This window comes from Sus scrofa, chromosome 15 (assembly GCF_054392235.1).
Source record: "Sus scrofa isolate SSC_HxYL_T2T_F1_AM1 chromosome 15, Sscrofa_HxYL_maternal_Yorkshire_Landrace_v2.0, whole genome shotgun sequence".
Taxonomy (NCBI): domain Eukaryota; kingdom Metazoa; phylum Chordata; class Mammalia; order Artiodactyla; family Suidae; genus Sus; species Sus scrofa.
The window spans coordinates 28,078,678-28,097,239 of record NC_139397.1 but is presented as its reverse complement, the minus strand read 5'-3'; the positions used below and the strand labels follow the sequence as shown (position 1 = coordinate 28,097,239).

At 38.1% G+C, this 18,562-nt stretch overlaps 1 protein-coding gene and 1 long non-coding RNA gene across 11 annotated transcripts in view; one reads left to right on the top strand and one right to left on the bottom strand.

Annotated features, from left to right (window-relative positions):
* The window catches only part of THSD7B (thrombospondin type 1 domain containing 7B), a 960,849-nt gene extending 945,042 nt beyond the window's left edge, over nucleotides 1–15,807 (top strand). For all 10 annotated transcript variants that reach the window (XR_014830551.1, XR_014830550.1, XR_014830553.1 and 7 more), the window contains 2 exons: nucleotides 2,934–3,021; nucleotides 14,613–15,807. Coding sequence is in view for 6 of the 10 variants with exons in the window: in XM_085001332.1 (XP_084857458.1) it covers nucleotides 2,934–3,021; nucleotides 14,613–14,694 (170 nt within the window). In the remaining 4 variants the exon portion in view is untranslated. The remainder of the gene's footprint in view (nucleotides 1–2,933; nucleotides 3,022–14,612) is intronic.
* The window catches only part of LOC146395764 (uncharacterized), a 160,591-nt gene that overhangs the window by 41,932 nt on the left and 100,097 nt on the right, over nucleotides 1–18,562 (bottom strand). The window contains exons 2-3 of the long non-coding RNA XR_014830577.1: nucleotides 9,416–9,520; nucleotides 7,851–7,891 (exon numbers count right to left, since the gene is read on the bottom strand). This is a non-coding gene — a long non-coding RNA (uncharacterized LOC146395764). The remainder of the gene's footprint in view (nucleotides 1–7,850; nucleotides 7,892–9,415; nucleotides 9,521–18,562) is intronic.

Here is an 18,562-nt window from a genome sequence, read left to right as displayed (position 1 = left end):
ATTGGAATAGATTCTCAGGAACATGCAGTTACCTAGGGAATGTACAGGGACCCTTCCGGTTCAAGAAACACCAGGGAAACAGTTAAGAGAAGTAGGTTCAGAGGATGACAGACCTTATTGGCATCATGGCTCAAGACACCTATTTTGTGACCGAGTGTAATTTTTTCACCTCTCTGGAACTGTTTCCTCATCTATGAATCACTCTAGAGGCACCTGCCCTGCAGGTTTGTCATGAGTATTGGCACAGTGCCAGTCCTGCAGGACTCAAAAATGAGTGGATGTTAAGGACAAGAATAAACATTTATTAGATGATTTCTATGTACTCTGTGGTTCTATGCTAGTTATGGTACCTGACTCATCTCACTGTGTTCTTGCAACATAATGAGATGCTGTTATCCCTATTTTAGGTAGGAGGATTCTGAAATTAGCTGTGCAAATTAATTTGACCAAGGTCACACCACCAGCAAGGGGCAGAAAGGTTTGAAAGGCAGGTCATTGGGGCTTTAAAAAGCACTGGTCTCTACTTCCCACTCCGTGAAGTAAAATTCTCTGGGCCTGCCATACAGACCTCTTCTAGGAAACAAAATCCTGTAAATGAGCAAAATAGCATAACTGATGAAAGGAGCATTAAGAGGGCAGAGACACAAAGCTCAGGCAAAATACACCCTGAGAACTTTCCTTCCAGACCCTAAGCCTTCGCCATACCAAAGTGCATTGATGCCATGCTGAAATGAAGTAAACCCAGAGAACAAGGACCCAAGATCTAGTAGAAGAAACAAGATCTACACCCCTTGATCAACTTTTAAAGGCAATCACAATATCTTACTCAGGTTTAATTCCCATTTCTGTCTGGACATGCTGTACATATTCAAAAATACCTTATTCATTTTGTGATATTTAGTGACATTTAGCTAATTGACAACAATAGACTTAAATTTGAGGGAAGCATGACATGGAATATATCCAGGCTCACCCACCACTTGTAAAACCTATTTCAGGAAGGGAATTAGGCTGAGATTCCAGGGAAGTGAGTTTTCAAATCCACAAGTGAGGTCCTAAATCTTCCGAGGTCTAACTAAAGCATCAGTATCATGTATGTGAATATATATGTATGTGCTTGTATTTGTGTGTGTGCACATACATACGTACAGACATATACACTATTGTGTACATATGAATGTAAGCATATATATAGTATATATTTAGTCAGGGAGAGACTATAACTTTCACTGGGTTCTCATAATGAAAATATAAATTGGAACATCCTCTCCGGAGGACACTTAGGCAAAATCTGTCATATATTTTGACCTAAAATTTTTCTCCTAGGAATTCATCCTCCAAAAATACACATGTATACCAAAAAGTATGTAAATGACATTATGATTGTTTATTATATAGCACATGGATGGAAACACCCTAAATGTCTATAAGTAGAAAAGCAGAAAAACAAAAATATATTTGATACAATACTTCAATGTCTCATAGAGGTACTAAAAAGAATGAGCTAGACCTACCTTTATGAATCAGCATGGAAATATTTTCCAATATATTTTTAGGTGGAAAAAAGTACCAAAGTGAGTGGCATGCACCATTTGTGTCTTTTTTTAAGTACATGTATTTTGTGTATGTACTTGCATATTTGCATATGCAGAGAAAACTATGAAGTGTTTCACACCAAACTGGTAGAATGGTAGCTCCTAGGGATGTAGGTTGTTTGGAGAGGGCGAAAGGGTAGCAGGTAAAGGTGATTTTTCACTACATATCTTTTTTTAATAGTTTGAACTTTGATCCTATCCATTGTGCTGTTATAAAAAGCTGTATTAATTCTTCTTTAAGTAATGTGGCTTTAAGGTCACGTACTATGTACCTCTGTACTTGGGATTTAAAAGCACTGGATCTGGATCTTCCAGTACTTTAGCTCTATGAGATTTAGGGCTAAGATGGAAGGTGCATTTTCACTCAGGAAGGCTTTTTTTTTTTTTTTTTTTAACTGCCAATACAAAAAATCTGGAATAGGGAATTTCATCATTAGTGTTTCAAAGAGATCAGAATCAAAACTTTGTTCAAAATTTTATGACAATAGAAAAATATCATTACTACATTGAAATCTCATTCTATAACCTGATTGAGGCTTGAAAGTATCTTGTAAGCAAAAACTGTAATAAGTAGTCATAATATAATTAAAAGTAACTGTGATTTTATTCCAAACAAGTGTTGTCTATAATAGGTTTTGATTGTTTTTCATCACCACGAAAGTCTTTAGAATAAGATGCTGATAGGTGTTTCTTTGACCACAGTTAATTGCATTCATATTGTATAATGAACTTTTGTGTGTATATTTTTCAGAGAGGAACATAATTCCTCTAGGAGAGTAAGGCATTGCTACTGTCAGTCCAGTTCATTTAGTTAACTGTTTACTCATGTAAAACAGAGCAAAAACTCTGAGATTTCCAGAAACAATTCAAGTTTACACACACACTCTAAACATACAGTCAAGTTATGTAAAGTTATATATACCTTGCATAGTAAAAATAAAGTAATAGATCAGACTACTTGTTCCATTTTTCTTTAGCAGCTTTCAAATCCAAAGAAAATATATACTCGTACACATGTGGGTGTTTTGGCAATACTTTTGTATTACATGTATGCGAGTATATACAAGTGAAAAAATAAACTCAAAATATCCTACTAATTGTTACATACTATAAAGTACTGATTTCTGGTCTTTGGCATTGTGAAAAACTTCATAGACTATCTTAATTTTATATTTTCATCTGCTTTTTTGGCATTTATTAGTGGTCACACGTGAGTATTTCCACTTACACTTCTAACTTATTCAAGTCTTAGAATTCTGATGAGAAATAAGTCATAAATTAATTCATATAGAAATAAAGCTTTTGTACACTAAGCCTGTTATTTTCTATTTTAAACAGATGGCCGTGTAAAAATGTGGGTTTATGGCGTTTCAGGTGGTGGTTTTCTTATCATGATTTTCCTAGTATTTACTTCCTACCTTGTTTGGTGAGTACTAATGAGTAAAATGTTTATCTTTCGTATCTTCATGGGTGACATATTATGCTCAAAGAAAACTTATGTCAAGATCATTGGCCATTATAACAGGACCCTTGACCCCAGAAATAATCACCAACAGTAGAATTGCACAGTAGTTGAAGTGGAAGATTATTATGTTTTTGTCCTTATTTGAAATAACATTCTTGCAGCTCCCATCTTGGCACAGCAGAAACAAATCTAACTAGGAACCATGAGGTTGCGGGTTCGATCCCTGGCCTCACTTAGTGGGTTAAGGATCCATCATTAACTTGAGCTCTGGTGTAGGTCGCCGATGTGACTCATATCTGGCATTGCTGTGGCTCTGGAGCAGGCCAGCACCAATAGCTCTGATTAGATAGATCCCTAGCCTGGGAACTTCCATATGGTACAGGTGCGGCCCTAAAAAGACAAAAAAAGACCAAATAAAATAAAATAAAATAAATAAATAAATAAATAACATTCTTTTATTTGGTTTTCAAATACTATCAGAAGGTTTAAGTGGTAAATCTCAGGGATTTTCCATTTTATCTTTTTTTAAATTATTTTTGATAGTTATTTTCCCAGTTTTTTTTCTACTGTACAGCATAATAACCCAATTACACATACGTGTACATGTTCTATTTTCACACATTATCATGCTCCATCATAAGTGACTAGACAGAGTTCCCATTGCTACACAGCAGGATTTCATTGCTAATCCATTCCAAAGGCAATAGTTTGTATCTATTAACCCCAAGCTCCCAATCCACCCCACTCTCTCCCCCTCCCTCTCCTCCTTGGCAACCACAAGTTTATTCTCCACAAGTTTATTTCTTTTCTGTAGAAAGGTTCATTTGTGCCTTATATTAGATTCCAGATGTAAGTGTATCATATGGTATTTGTCTTTCTCTTTCTGACTTGCTTCACTCAGGATGAGAGTCTCTAGCTCCATCCATGTTGCTACAAATGGCATTGTTTTGTTCTTTTTTATGGTTGAGTAGTATTCCATTGTGTATATACGCCAAATCTTCCTAATCCAATCCTCTGTCAATGGACATTTGGGTTGTTTCCATGTCTTGGCTATTGTGAATAGAGCTGCAATGAACATGCAGGTGCATGAGTTTTTTTAAGGAAAGTTTTGTCCAGATATATGCCCAAGAGTGGGATTGCTGGGTCTCATGGTAGTTCTATGTATAGACTTCTAAGGAACCTCCATACTGATCTCCATAGTGGCTGTACCAGCTTACATTCCCACCAACAGTGCAGGAAGGTTCCATTTTCTCCACACCCCCTCCAGCATTTATTATTTGTGCACTTCTTAATGGTGGTCATTCTGTATCTCTTGGGAGTTTTGATTTGCATTTCTCTAATAATCAGGGATGGTGAGCATTTTTTCATGTGCTTATTGGCCATCTGTATATCTTCCTTGGAGAATGGTCTATTCAGGTCTTTTGCCCATTTTTGCACTGGGTGGTTGGCTTTTTTGGTGTTGAGTTCTATAAATTGCTTGCATATTCTAGAGATTAAGCCCTTGTCAATTGCAGTGTTTGAAACTATTTTCTCCCATTGTGTAAGTTGTCTTTTTGGTTTCCTTTGCTTTGCAAAAGCTTGTCAGTTTAATTAGGTCCCACTGGTAAAAACAAACCAGCTTTTATTTCTTTTCTTTTTTTTTTTTTTTTTTGTCTTTTTGCTATTTCTTTGGGCCACTCCCATGGCATATGGAGGTTCCCAGGATAGGGGTCAAATCGGAGCTGTAGCCCCTGGCCTATGCCAGAGCCACAGCAACGCGGGATCCGAGCCGCGTCTGCAACCTATACCACAGCTCACAGCAATGCCAGATCTTTAAGCCACTGAGCAAGGGCAGGGACCGAACCCGCAACCTCATGGTTCCTAGTCGGATTCGTTAACCACTGCACCACAACGAGAACTCCAGCCAGCTTTTATTTCAGTTACTTTGGGAGACTGACCTGAGAAAATATTCATAAGGTTGATGTCAGAGAATGTTTTGCCTATGTTCTCTTCCAGGAGTTTGATAGTGTCTTGTCTTATATTTAAGTCTTTCAGCCATTTTGAGTTTATTTTTGTGCATGGTGTGAGGGTGTGTTCCAGTTTCATTGATTTCCATGCAGCTGTCCAGGTTTCCCAGCAATACTTGCTGAAAAGACTGTCTTTTTCCCATTGTATGCTCTTGCATCCTTTGTCAAAGATTAATTGACCATAGATGTCTGGGTTTATTTCTGGATTCTCTATTCTGTTGCATTGGTCTATATGTCTGTTTTGGTACCAGCACCGCACTGTCTTGATGACTGTGGCTTTGTAATATTGCTTGAAATCTGGGAGAGTGATGCCTCCTGCTTGGTTTTTGTTCTTCAGAATTGCTTGGGGAATTCTGGGTCTTTTGTGGTTCCATATAAATTTTTGGATTGTTTGTCTAGTTCTGTGAAAAATGTCATGGGTAATTTGATAGGGATTGCATTGAATCTGTAGATTACTTTGGGTAGTATGGCCATTTTTACAATATTGTTTTTTCCAATCCAGGAACATGGAATATCTTTCCATTTCTTTACATCTTCTTTAATTTCCCTGATTAATGCTTTATAGTTCTCAGCATATAAGTCCTTTACCTCCTTTGTTAGGTGTATTCCCAGGTATTTGATTTTTTGGGGTGCGATTTTAAAAGGTATTGTATTTCATATTCCTTTTCTAATATTAAATTATTAGTAAACAGAAATGTGACTGATTTCTGAATGTTAATCTTATATCCTGCTACTTTGCTGAATTTGTTAATCAATTCAAGTAGATTTTGGGTTGAGTCTTTAGGGTTTTCTATGTGTAGTATCATGTCATCTGCATACAGTAACAGTTTTACCTCTTCTCTTCCTATTTGATGACTTTTATTCTTTTGTTTGTCTAATTGCTGTGGCTAGGACTTCCAAAACTATGTTGAATAACAGTGGTGAGAGTGGGCATCCCTGTTTTGTTCCAGATTTAAGTGAGAAGGCTTTCAGCTTTTCTTCATTGAGCATTATATTTTCTGTGGGTTTGTCATAAACAGCTTTGATTATGTTAAGGAGTGTTCCCTCTATACCCTCTTTAGTGAGAGTTTTTATCATGAATGGATGTTGGACTTTGTCAAATGCTTTTTCTGCATCTATTGAGATGATCATGTGGTTTTGACTTTTGTTAATGTGGTGTATGACATTGATTGATTTGCATATGTTGAACCATCCTTGTGTACCTGGGATGAATCCCACCTGGTCATGGTGTATGATCTTTTTTATATGTTGTTGGATTTGGTTGGCTAAAATTTTGTTGAGAATTTTCGCATCTACATCCATCAAAGATATTGGCCGATAGTTTTCTTTTTTGGTGTTGTCTTTGTCTGATTTTGGAATTATGGTGATGGTGGCATCATAGAATGTCTCTGGGAGTGTTCCATCTTCTTCAACCTTTTGGAAAAGTTTAAGGAGGATGGGCACCAGATCCTCTTTGTGTGTTTGGTAGAATTTGCCTGTGAAGCCATCTGGTCCTGGACTTTTATTTATAGGGAGTGTTTTTATGACATATTCAAATTCATTTGTAGTGATTGGTCTGTTCATTTGGTCTATTTCTTCTTGATTCAGTTTCGGCAGGATGTAAGTCTCTAGAAAGTTAAGGTGTCAGGATGGCTGAGTGGTCTACAGCTTTTCCATTTTAGAATTTTGACCCAGATCAGTAGTTTTCAGCTTTGCTGGCACCCTGGCATTTCCTGACACCTCCTGGAGACTGATACTTGGGTCCTAGCCCCATGTGGTCAAGTTATCTGGATATTTACAAGTACCCCCAGGTAATTCTATTATGCAACCAAGGCTGAGGGCCATTACTCTACAAACTCTACTTCTTAAATTTTCTTCTCAAACTGACCAATTTGAACCAGCTATGTTAAATCCACCACTTGGTTTGAGCAACCTATTCATATGCTTCGAATATAGAGCCAAGTGTTTATCTATATTGACCAGCTATGAGAGAAAATTTTTCCATTCCAAGAACTCCTTTTGTAAGCAACTAGTTCCTAAAAATATATTATTTTTCAGAAAATGATGATTAGTTTATTGGATGGAATATATTTTATTTGAAGAGCTCCTTTTGAAGCCAGACAGAGGTAAATACATTAGAATATTTTCAAGTGTGCTGAGAATATTTTATTAACTTCCTAGGCAGAATTTAAAGGATTTTTTTTTTAATTTTCATGAGATCAAAGTGCTACTTTGCTTTTTTCTCTAAATCGAGATATTTATATTCATCTGTCTCATCAACTATTTTCTTGAGAATTTTTTCCCAAGTTTTAATGTCAGTTCAAATCTAGTCTTTGTATTTTAGGCTTGCATTTCCAAGGTTACACAGATTTTTAAATCATTGCTCTTGGTCAGTGAAAGTTAGTGAAGAAAATAAAGTGACTTTAATTCTTTCTACCACCTATGGTGATAGAAATTGAATTTCCAGAAGTTGGATTTCTATCCAAGTCATGTTTCCACAGTGTTGTAGTAAAAAGTAACACCTTCAGGTACCCTGTAATCAATTTGGCCAATTATGCTTGAACTGGTAAGCTTTGTGAGTATTGTCTATGTCCTGCCCTAATGAACAAATAGGAAGTGGAAAATCTTACATGAGGTTTAGAGTGATAGGAAGCATTCACCATTAGAAAATGGAAAAGGTCTTAATTGCAACAAAGAACGTGAAGGTTTTTGACAGATGAGAAACAGCTCTCAAAGCCCTGGCCCAATACACCATAAAATAGTCTATTAGTCTATAAAATGGATGTGTTCTACTTAATATCACACCTCGAATTCCACATTCTATGGTTCCTTCTTCCCTTGAATATCTAAAAGAATGAAAATTAAAATTTAATGAGTCATAAATTTTGCCCTTTTACGTTTCTCCATTCCCTCCAACTTAAAATTATGTTAACATTAATCCATTCCTTCAACAATAAATAAATATTTATTGAGGCACTTTCTGTATGACCCTAGGCTCTGGGGATTAATTAGGTACTTCACTGAGTTGTGGTAACAATTTTCTAAAGAATTTTTAATATAAAAGATCAATGGAATCAGAGTTCCCATCGTGGCTCAGTGGAAACGAATCTGACTAGCATCCATGAGAATGCAGCTTCGATCCCTGGCCTTGCTCAGTGGGTTAAGGATCCGGCATTGCTGTGAGCTGTGGTGTAGGTCACAGATATGTCTCGGATCCTGTGTTGCTGTGGCTGTGGCGTAGGCCAGTGGCTACAGCTCAGATTTGACTCCTAGCCTGGGAACCTCTGTATGCCAAGGGTGTGGCCCTAAAAAGCAAAAAATAAATAAATAAAAATAAAAATCCTTTACTTTTTAGTGATTATATTATATGAATATTTATATATAGTATTTCTCATGCCTTATTTTTTTTCCTCCTCAATACCCAGCCTAATAATTCCCCTTTAGAAGAAGCACAATAGCTCCATAGTTGGATTCAGCAGTCCATAACGAGATTACTCTTCCTAAAATTTAGCCCCTTTCTTACTTCAACACCAGCCATGGCTTCCCATTGACAGCAAAAGCAAAGTCATGTTCTAGCTGCTTTGCCAGTCAACTCAAGTCTTCCATTTGAGCCCAAACAACTCTTTCAACTTCATTTTCCACTATTTCTCTATGCCCTGTGTGTTGTATAGGCTCAGATAGATACTTAAATCATTTCATCATTGAAGGAAATTTTTTTAGGAATTTCACTTCCTTAACTTTATATGAAGTAGTAAATTTTATACTCTTTCATTTTATCCACATGCTTTTATATCCCTATCAACAATCCTATATATGCTTTCATTATGAAATACTCATGTTTTCTAATTCTATGACAGTTTTATTCAAAGTCTGTTATCTCTCTCTTAGATCACTTTGTCATTGGTTTAGTCTTCCTTTCCACAAATTCAGTTTTTGGAGTTTACTGGATTCATGTCCATGCAAGTTGTTTGAGATATAGCTCTTCTTTGAATGTGTGTTGCTATTTCAGAGGGTTTATCCCAAGGCCCAAATATCTATTATTGTATATTAGGAAAGTTGACCATTTTATTTGTACTGTACATTATATTTAAGATCTTCATTAAAAATTTTATATGTAAAGGTAGCCTCTCATAATATGAAAGACTTATAGGAGTTGAATGTAAAGCTATAAGCTCTTTCTAAAGGATAATGTTTTGAGAAAAGTTACCTTACATGAGGGTACTTAGGGTGGTATCTTATTTCACAGGAAGGTTTCTGCTTGCATGGTTGACTCCTTCTATCCCATTCTTCTAGAATTAATTTTTCATCATTAGCTATTGCCCTTCAACCAGTACTTCCCAATAAAACTCAAGTGCCAACATTTTCCTTACCCAGCAGTCTGGAATAACTTGTCCACGCCTCCTCCCCTGTGGCATTTACTCCACACTGGTATTGTAGTGATTCATATAAATATGTTCCTGCCAAACCCCAAGGACCTGAGGGATGGGGAGAAGAAGAGGTGGACTATATTTTATGGAATTTTTTAGAGTATATAAATATTTACTGAAGAAATGAATAAGTGAATGAGTAAGTAGATAGTTAAAAAAATAATTCAGTGCCCATAATCTTTAGAGATGTAGGTCAGGAAAAAAATTTTAATATTCTCATGTCAAACAAAGTGCTTTACATACATTGCCTTATTTAGTCTTTGCAATTCATCAAGTGAGGCATTGCTATTATCACCCTCATTATAAAGAGAGAGTAAGTGATCCTCAGTAAAGTTTAATAACTTATCTGAGGTCATCAGCCTGGTAAAATCAACTTCAGGTTTGCCTTAACCCAAAAATGTATACTCTTTCCACTGGACCACCAGCTCAGTCTCTAATTTCACTCCCTTGAGTAATCCCCCACCCCCCAGAAACTCTTTAGACCCAAAGCCTGTCTCTATCTTTCACATTTTTAGGGGCTCCTTATTTCCCAAATAGAGTAAGGTACAGATTTGGGAACAGACCTATCAATATATATATATATATATATATTTGTCTTTTTGCCTTTTCTAGGGCCGCTCCCGTGGCATATGGAGGTTCCAAGGCTAGGGGTCTAATCGGAGCTGTAGCCACTGGCCTACGCCAGAGCCACAGCAACACAGGATCCGAGCCACATCTGCAACCTACACCACAGATCATGGCAACACCGGATCCTCAACCCACTGAGCAAGGCCAGGGATCAAACCTGCAACCTCATGATTCCTAGTCAGATTCATTAACCACGGTGCCACGACAAGAACTCCCAGACCTATCAATATCAAAACACATACTGCTTACTATTACATAGGAGCTTCCTAAAGAATCTAAATAGATATTTTCACAGCATCTGCTTCTATTAAATAGCTTGCAAAAAAGTTAGAGGATGCCAGTTTTGGAGATTTTATATTTTCTCCCCAAAATGAAAAGCTTAGGACAGGAGAGGGGCTATAATATTCCAGGTATGAGGTGAACACTTTAGATGAAATAATTTTTAATAAAACTTGGAAGTGTTTTAAGAAAATAAAGAAAAAATAGTCTCCTCAAGGGCTGCTTTGTTCAGATATGACCCTTTGTACATTGCCATTGGCATTTGGAGTTTTTAAAATATTACTGATGCCCCAGCTTCACTGGCAATGAAGATCCATGAGTGAATTTAGTGGGGATGAACACTGGGTGAGCTTGTAGTTAATTTAGACATAGTGCGTGGAACTTACTCCAGATAACTACATCTATTCTGCCTTGTTCAGCACAACTCAGGATAGAGGCTCTCCTTCTGCTGCCACTTCCAGAGTCTCCACCCTCCTGAGTAGCTGCTTGTTAAGTCATCTGGCCTGAGGGTGGTCTCTGTGGCTCAAATTCAAAGGTGCTGAAAAGTGCCCGCAGCTTGCCTGCTAGTTCATAATGAGCTTGCTTTTCTGGCTAATGGGTTTATCCTTTGCTAAAATGCAAATAATCATGGAAGAGGTCACTTTTAAAATATGTCAGTCAATGATCTCTCACAGTCAGGGTTGTGTAGTGGTTTTCTCCCTTGTACCAACACTGAAAGTGGTGATGGCTGTCAAGGGTGCTCCATTACGAAGGGTTATGGGCCTACTCCTGGGCTCACTAGGAAAGAAGAGTGAGATGGATTGGAGATGTTCACCATGGATACAGGACGACTGGTGGTGGCAGCAGCCCATGTGCCAGTCATTTGTGGGTCTTGATTTAGTTTGAGCGAGGGAGTCACACCTCCCCTGATAGCAGAGCTGGGGAGAGAAAATGATTTTTTAAATGGTTTCTTCATGAATTTCTTAATGAATACCAGGAAGGGAGAAAAGAAAGGGAGCTGGTGCCTCCAAAGATAAGTCTCCTATATGCTGATTTGGCAGTGCTCAGCCCTCAACTCAGCTCCTCTTCTTAGGGTTCTTTGTAACCAGCCAGAAGGCTTTGTAAAGCCACAGTAGCCCAACAAAACTACCACCTCATTCAGTGCTTGCCAACACCAGAGACCTTTAAAACTCTCGAGGTTCTCAAGTCTCACATATTCATAGCTGTGATTTCAGTTTCTGCCAGTTGAGAGCTTACAATATATGACAAGAGTCATCATGAAATGAAGCCTTCATCACAACCATCCCAAACCACCCCACAGTCTACAAAAATCCCAGGCCAACATATTAAAAGCTCCCTCTTTCTTCTCACCAAGACGTGAACAGAGGGTTCGTAATTCCATACATGGAAACGTATAAAAATCTGCAATATTCAAGAAGAATTTTCCAGGCTTATCTTCTAGAGGTTGGCCAAGTTTAAATGTATCCTAGGGAATATTATTTGGCCAGAGGTATTTTATTATACTATTTTTAATTGAAGTGTAATTCATTTACAATGTTGTGTTAGTTTTATGTGTACAAAAAAGTGATTCAGTTATGCATAAATATGTGCTTTTTCAGATTCTTTTCCATTATAGGTTATTATAAGACAGTGAGTACAGTTCCCTATGCTTTACAGTAGAGACTTATCTATTTTATATATAGTAGTGTGTATGTTAGTCCTAAACTCCTAATTTATCTCTCTCCCACACACACACCTCTCTCCTTCCTCCCCATGTCCCAGGACTCAGCTTTCCCATGTCTTTGTCCAATAGCCCTTAGCAAAGCCAGGGAACAGTAGATTGTGAGAGACTCTGGAAACACCTCCATTTCTTCCTCCTCTTTTCTCTTTCCCTAAAACAGCAGGAAATGGGGGAGAGGAGGGAAGACCTCTATTATCATTGAAATGAAATTCTTCTCACTCTTTTTGACCTTAGGACAAGCTCTACTAGCACCACCAGTATGGTTATGCAAGATGTCACTTCCAAGTTGTCCTAAATTGTCATTTGTGTGATTTCTTAGTCCCTTTAAATGCTGTAGATTTAGCATACTCAGGACACAAACTGGGTCCACCCTCCATGAGCCAACGCCGGGAAATATGACTAGAGCCATCATAAGAGACATATAATACTAAATAAAGTTGAGTTAAATGTTATTCAGATAATTATTCAGTAACTGCTCTTTTGAGAACAGAACAGACCTCAAAAGCAGGAAATCATAGGCCTAGGGTCCCTCCGCAGAGGATTCTAGAGCATGTTTCTGCCTCCTCAGCTGAGAAGGTATCTTCCTGCGAGTTCCCAGCTCTCAGCCACCAGCTGCTGAGCACCCAGTGCACGGCAGGTGCCGGGTGGGGATCCGTGATTGCTTTCGGTAGGTTTTTTAAAAATCATTTCATTTACCTCTTTAGCATCTATAAATCGCTTCATACATTAAACCATAAAAAGTTTTTTTCCCGAATTAGAATTTGAGTACTTTAACCTAGGAAATTCTCCTTAGAACTATTTTATCGAACATCTTTTTTTTTTTTTTTTTAATCATGGTAGAATCTACATAAAATTTTCTTCTTTACTATTAAGTGAAAGAGGCCAGACACAAAAAGCTGTACATATAGTATGATTCCATTAAGAGGAAATACCCAGAATAGGCGAAGCTCCAGAGGCAGAAAGTTGATATGTGGTTGCCAGGGAGGGGGTGGGGGATGGGGAGAGACTGCTTAGAGGGTAAACCTTTCCCTTGGGGGTGATGGTTAGACAACATTGTGAGTGTTCAAAAGGCCACTCAATTGTACACATTAAGATGCCTGTCTTTAACATACATGCACTCAACGCATAAAAATTAACTTACCTGTACAGACAAAAACATTTCTACCAAGTGCCTAATGAATTACATTGATACAAAGAGAAGGCCCTGAAGCATTAAAAGCATTTGTCCTGTGCATTTTAGATAAACTTAGATTCCAGGCTATGCCACTCAGTGACTTGGGGGAGGGTAAATAACCTCGCTAGTCCTTCTCTGTAAAGTAACGACAAACCTAATGTCTCCTTCTCAGTGCTGTTGTGGGATTCACTGAGATACTGTGTGTAAAATGCTCAGCACAGGGCTTGGCACTCCCTGTGCTCCCGATTAATAACAGATGCTGCTGTAAAATAAATAGCGTAGAAATTTGGAGACAGAGAGGGAGATGCTTCCTGTGGAGAAGGACAACCCAAAAAGAGCTGAACTGTGAGGGTGTGGCAAATCCACGGCCCTGAAGAGGGAAGGGAGACTTCACAGTGGGGGTGGGGCAGTTGTGTGGCAGAATTCAAACTATAAATCCTCTCCAATTGAGATTCACCCATACTAAGAATCAAAGGGCTGTAATGATCTGGGATACCACTGTGTGATTTGGTAATATTACTTGACTTCAGCTTCTCTCTCCAGGAGAAGGAATGAACAGTCCCCTCTGTGACCTGGAAAAATTGTCAACCTCAGGGAGAACTGAGACCTAGGGAGCAGGGCTTGGCCTGGTGCAGAATCAGTGAGGTTTTCTGGACAGACTCTGTGACTTAGCAGCTAGATATCAGGTTTTGGGCCATAGAAAAAGCGTGTTGATGTAAAAACCACCAGGGAGTTCCTGTCTTGGTTCAACATTAACAAACCCAACTAGTATCCAAGAGGACATGGGTTCAATCCCTGGCCTCACTTGGTGGGTTAAGGACCTGGGGTTGACCTGAGCTATGGTATAGGTTGCAGACACAGCTCAGATCCTGCATTGCTATGGCCTGGGACTGCAGCTACAGCTCCAATCTGACCCCATAGCCTTCCATATGTCCTGGGTGTGGCCCCTAAAAAGACAAAAAATAAAATAAAGTAAAAACCAGACCAGGCCAGAGTAAAACATGGCAGTCTTGCTCTTTCAGCTGCCTATGTGAAACATCTGTGCTGTGGAGGTTGCAATCAGGTAGGAATTAGTGAGCACCAGATGTTTACATTGCTGAGTATCAACAAAGTAGCCTTTTTACATTCACTCTTTCCACTAAACCATTTTTAAGATTTTGAAAACAAAAAAACAAAAAAACAAAGTCTTCTCCTGCTACTAGTATTCCACAAAGGAACCCACCAGTCCAGAGAAATGACTCTTTTGTCTAACCACTTGAATTCCTGTACCTCACAGTTTACTTTGGCAGATGAAATGGAGCTCTGTGAACTTTATCTCAGGAACTCTTTTCCCTTTACAGCAAGAAGCCAAAAGCACATCAAAGCACACCTCCTCAACAGAAGCCTCTGACCTTAGCCTACGATGGAGACTTAGACATGTAACCTGAAAAAGAAATCCAAATGTAGACATCAACTGCCTTAACTGCTTTCTCTTTTGTAGCTCTCAGACTTCTCAGTTTTTTGAGGAATCTCATGATGTGATATACTGGGCAGAATACAGATACTGCAAATGTAATCTTGCCTCAACTTCATTTGGACATGGAGTCAAGGAGTATTAGGCCTGCCATTTTGCTTTCCAGTTGCTTGTGGGTGTGAGTGTTTAATTTTTTGATTTTCCCAAGGGACCTGAAAACCCTTCTCTTCCTGCTTGGAAATGGGAAGAAGAAAACATGATGGAATTCCCACAGACTTGAGTAAACTTTATTCTCAGCAGCATGATGACAATCCGGAGGAAAGTCCAATCAAGGCATTTACTGTAAATGACAAATCTGACACTGCATTGTTATGCACTATATTAGTGCAAATCTTTATTCTTCCCATACTTCAACACTGAGTTTTCTAGCGTTTACATTGGTTCAAAGACTTTCAAAGTGGATTGCCTATTTTCATGAACACAGAGAAAATGGGTTGCCATTTCAGAAATTCTCTGAGTTTGTACCTTTAAATATTATATTTTGTTTGGAGCTGATGGGATGATGGCACCTCATGGGTTGCATCTATTGAAAACAAATGGAATGTATGTAGTTGCTGGACTAGATGAAAGCTAGGCTGTTTGGGATGAAATATGTATTGAATGTTAGGTGTACAAATGACATAGGTGGTTGTACTGGAGAATGAGATAAATTATTTAATAACTAAATTTGTGTATTTTAACAAAAACTTAGCCATGTAGATATAGCATTGACCACACACAGTTGTAATTCAGTTTAATGAGGATAAACTCTGCTTTTGTAATTTCGATTTTCTTATCTGAATATTTATAAATTCTTTTTTTGAATTTAATTATCTGACCTCATTTAATATACATCGAACGCTGATCCTGTTTGTAGCAAGTCTTGCTTTTATAAAGGTTTCAATAATATCTCAAACAACACACGAAAAAGCTGAAACCATTTTATGAAGATAAATGTTTGTAATTGTTGATGTTGAAAAGTGAGAAGGTGCCATCTTGTGGTATTTACTTGTATTTATAATAAAGTGCTCAAGAGACTGTGATGTTGACTGTTCTAGATTTATTCACTTCTGAAGAGCCCATGATTCCATCAAACATCTTTAATAACAGCTTCCTTGTGTCACTGTTTGTTTTAGAGGTTGACAGATGAAATCAGTGATAGAGAAAAGGAATCTTAACCCACATTTTCAATACTATCGGTCATGCTAGGAAATGGACCCAAGCATGATTAGACAGAGTAGCTTTGAAGGAATATTTAAAGCTCAGGTAACATTGGAGCAAACCACTGTCCAAAGGCAAACACTGATATGTAAATGAACTCAGAAGCCTGAGAAAATGGAAATGTAAGAAATGTGATACAGTGAGCAAGATAGAGGATTTTTTTTATACTCTGACTTTTTTTTAACCATTTTAACACTTTGATTTTATTCAATGGCACCATGGTTTTAAATGAAAAAAGTAAATGGAAAGAGAATAGCTTATGTCAATATCACATTTGAGGAAAAAACTCCTGAGTTATCCTTTTATTCACTTTAGTGAAAGCTGCAATAGTCTTCATGGTAGTTTCAAGAGCTGCTGCCTGGGGCTCAAATCTTAGCTGTACCCTTTATTGCCTGTGTGATCCTATGCAGATATTATAAATTCCCTCTGCCTCAGAAACAACAGAGCCACAAAATGAAGATAATGCAATCATTTTCCTCTTAAGTTAGACATGAACAATAAATGTAAAATGGGGCTCTGGTTCAAGATGGCAATATAGGGGAATCTTGAGCTCACCTCCTCCCACAGATATGCCAAATCTACAGCCACCTAGGGGACAATCCTCCAAAAGAAAAACATAAAGTAGCTGAGTGACTCCTATACATCAGGAAGACAAGAAAAAAACCCACAAAAGCCTACTATATAACACAGGAACGTCTACTCAATGTTCTGTAATAACCTATATGAGAAAAAAAGAAATGGATATAGGTATAGGTATCACTTATTTGCTTTATTGTAAACCTGAAGCTAATACAACATTGTAAATCAACTATACCCCAACAAAATTAAAAGAGGAAGAAAAGGAAAAAGCCCACAGCAAAATGGTTAGGAGAGGCTAAGACACAATCCCTATAAGCCCCTGTTACAATGACCCATATCAGGAGAAACTCAAAATGCCCAGCTTCTCTCTGAAAATTAAAAGATTTGAACCCCATATTTGGCAACCTCATCTTTTAAGACCTGCACCTGAAAAGACAGGCTTTCAAAACATTTAGCTTTGAAGACCAACAGGGCTTATGACCACGAGATGCACAAGGCCATGGCTAACAAACAGTTCTTAAAAGAGTTTGCATGGACTCACCATGGCTACTCTCAGGGCCCAGCAGAGAGGCACCCAATTGAAAAGTGTCCAGAATTTCTGTGAAAAAGGCCTATTTGCATATCTTAATCCTTTGGCTGGAAGGGGCAGGGATCTAATTTAATCTACATCTAAGGGCTAACTGAAACACTCTCCAAAGGCCCTGGAGGCTGGTGGGCACCATCTTAAAGGTCTCCTCTGTCTTACCCCAGGTCTCTACTGTCTCCTGGTAAGGAGCTTGTTCACATGTCTGGTGCCCTGGTTTTTCATTGCCTAGCTGTGGTAGCCAGTGGGGCTTACATTAACGGTCCCATAGGACGACAATAGAAATATTTCTTAACTAGCTCCCCTCTCTCCAGGACAGCACAAAGGCCACAGAAAGAAATGCCCAGGCATTCCATGAAAGAGGAAATTAAATTATATTTATAGTTGTTGCCTGAGAGGCAGGCACACATTTAGGAGCCAACTGTAATCCTCTCCAGAGACTAAGGAGGCTGGTGGAGCAATCTTTGGGCTCACCCTCTACCTCACCCCTGTCACAGATATCTCCAAAAAGGAGCTGGTACACCTGCCTGGCTGCCCAGGTTTTGTGGCTTCTACACAGAGGACATATTCCTTGATAGCCTAGCTCTCATAGCCAGTGCAGCTTGTGTTCATGGGCTAAATAGTATGGTATCAAACAAAGAAATAGCTCTTATCTGTCACGCTGGGGCTAAGTGCAGAGTGGAAAAGCAGAAATGTCCATCTTCCAGTCATTTTCTGGAAGAGGTATATCTGTATAACTTAAAATCTATTGTTTGAAGATCCAGCATCCATTTAGCCTAAATCTAGGTGATAATGCCCTCTGATGTGGGACACTGAAAGGTCCCTCAACTACTGGCAGCCACTAAGAATTAAGAAATCTATTTGGACAATCAAAGAGGTTTGAGAGAGAGGAAAATGTAGGATTGAATGAAAAGGTACACCTTCTACACAACACCACTTCTTCAAGACTAGGGGAGATGATTTTTTTACCTAATCCCTAGAAACTAACACAGAGAATCAAGGAAAATTTTAAAACAGAGAAATGTGTTCCAAAGGAAAGAAGAACAAGAAAATCTCTCAGAAAATATCATAATCAAATTGGAACTAAGTTATTTTTCTGACAAACTGTTCAAAATAATTATCAGAAAGATGCTTATCAAGGTCAAAAACTGATACATAAATAAATTCAGAGTTTCAACAAGAGACAAAATATAAAACTATATAAACAATGTAATGAAGCTGATGAATACAGTTTCTGAACTGAAAAATAAAGGAGTTCAACAATGGACAAGATGAATTGGAAGAATAGGTCAGCAAAATTGAAGACAAGGCACAGAAATTTATTCAATCAGAGCAGCAAAAAGAAAAATAATGAAAAAGAGTGAAGACAACATAAGGAACTTATAGGACAAAATCAGGTTGAGCAATGTTTGCAT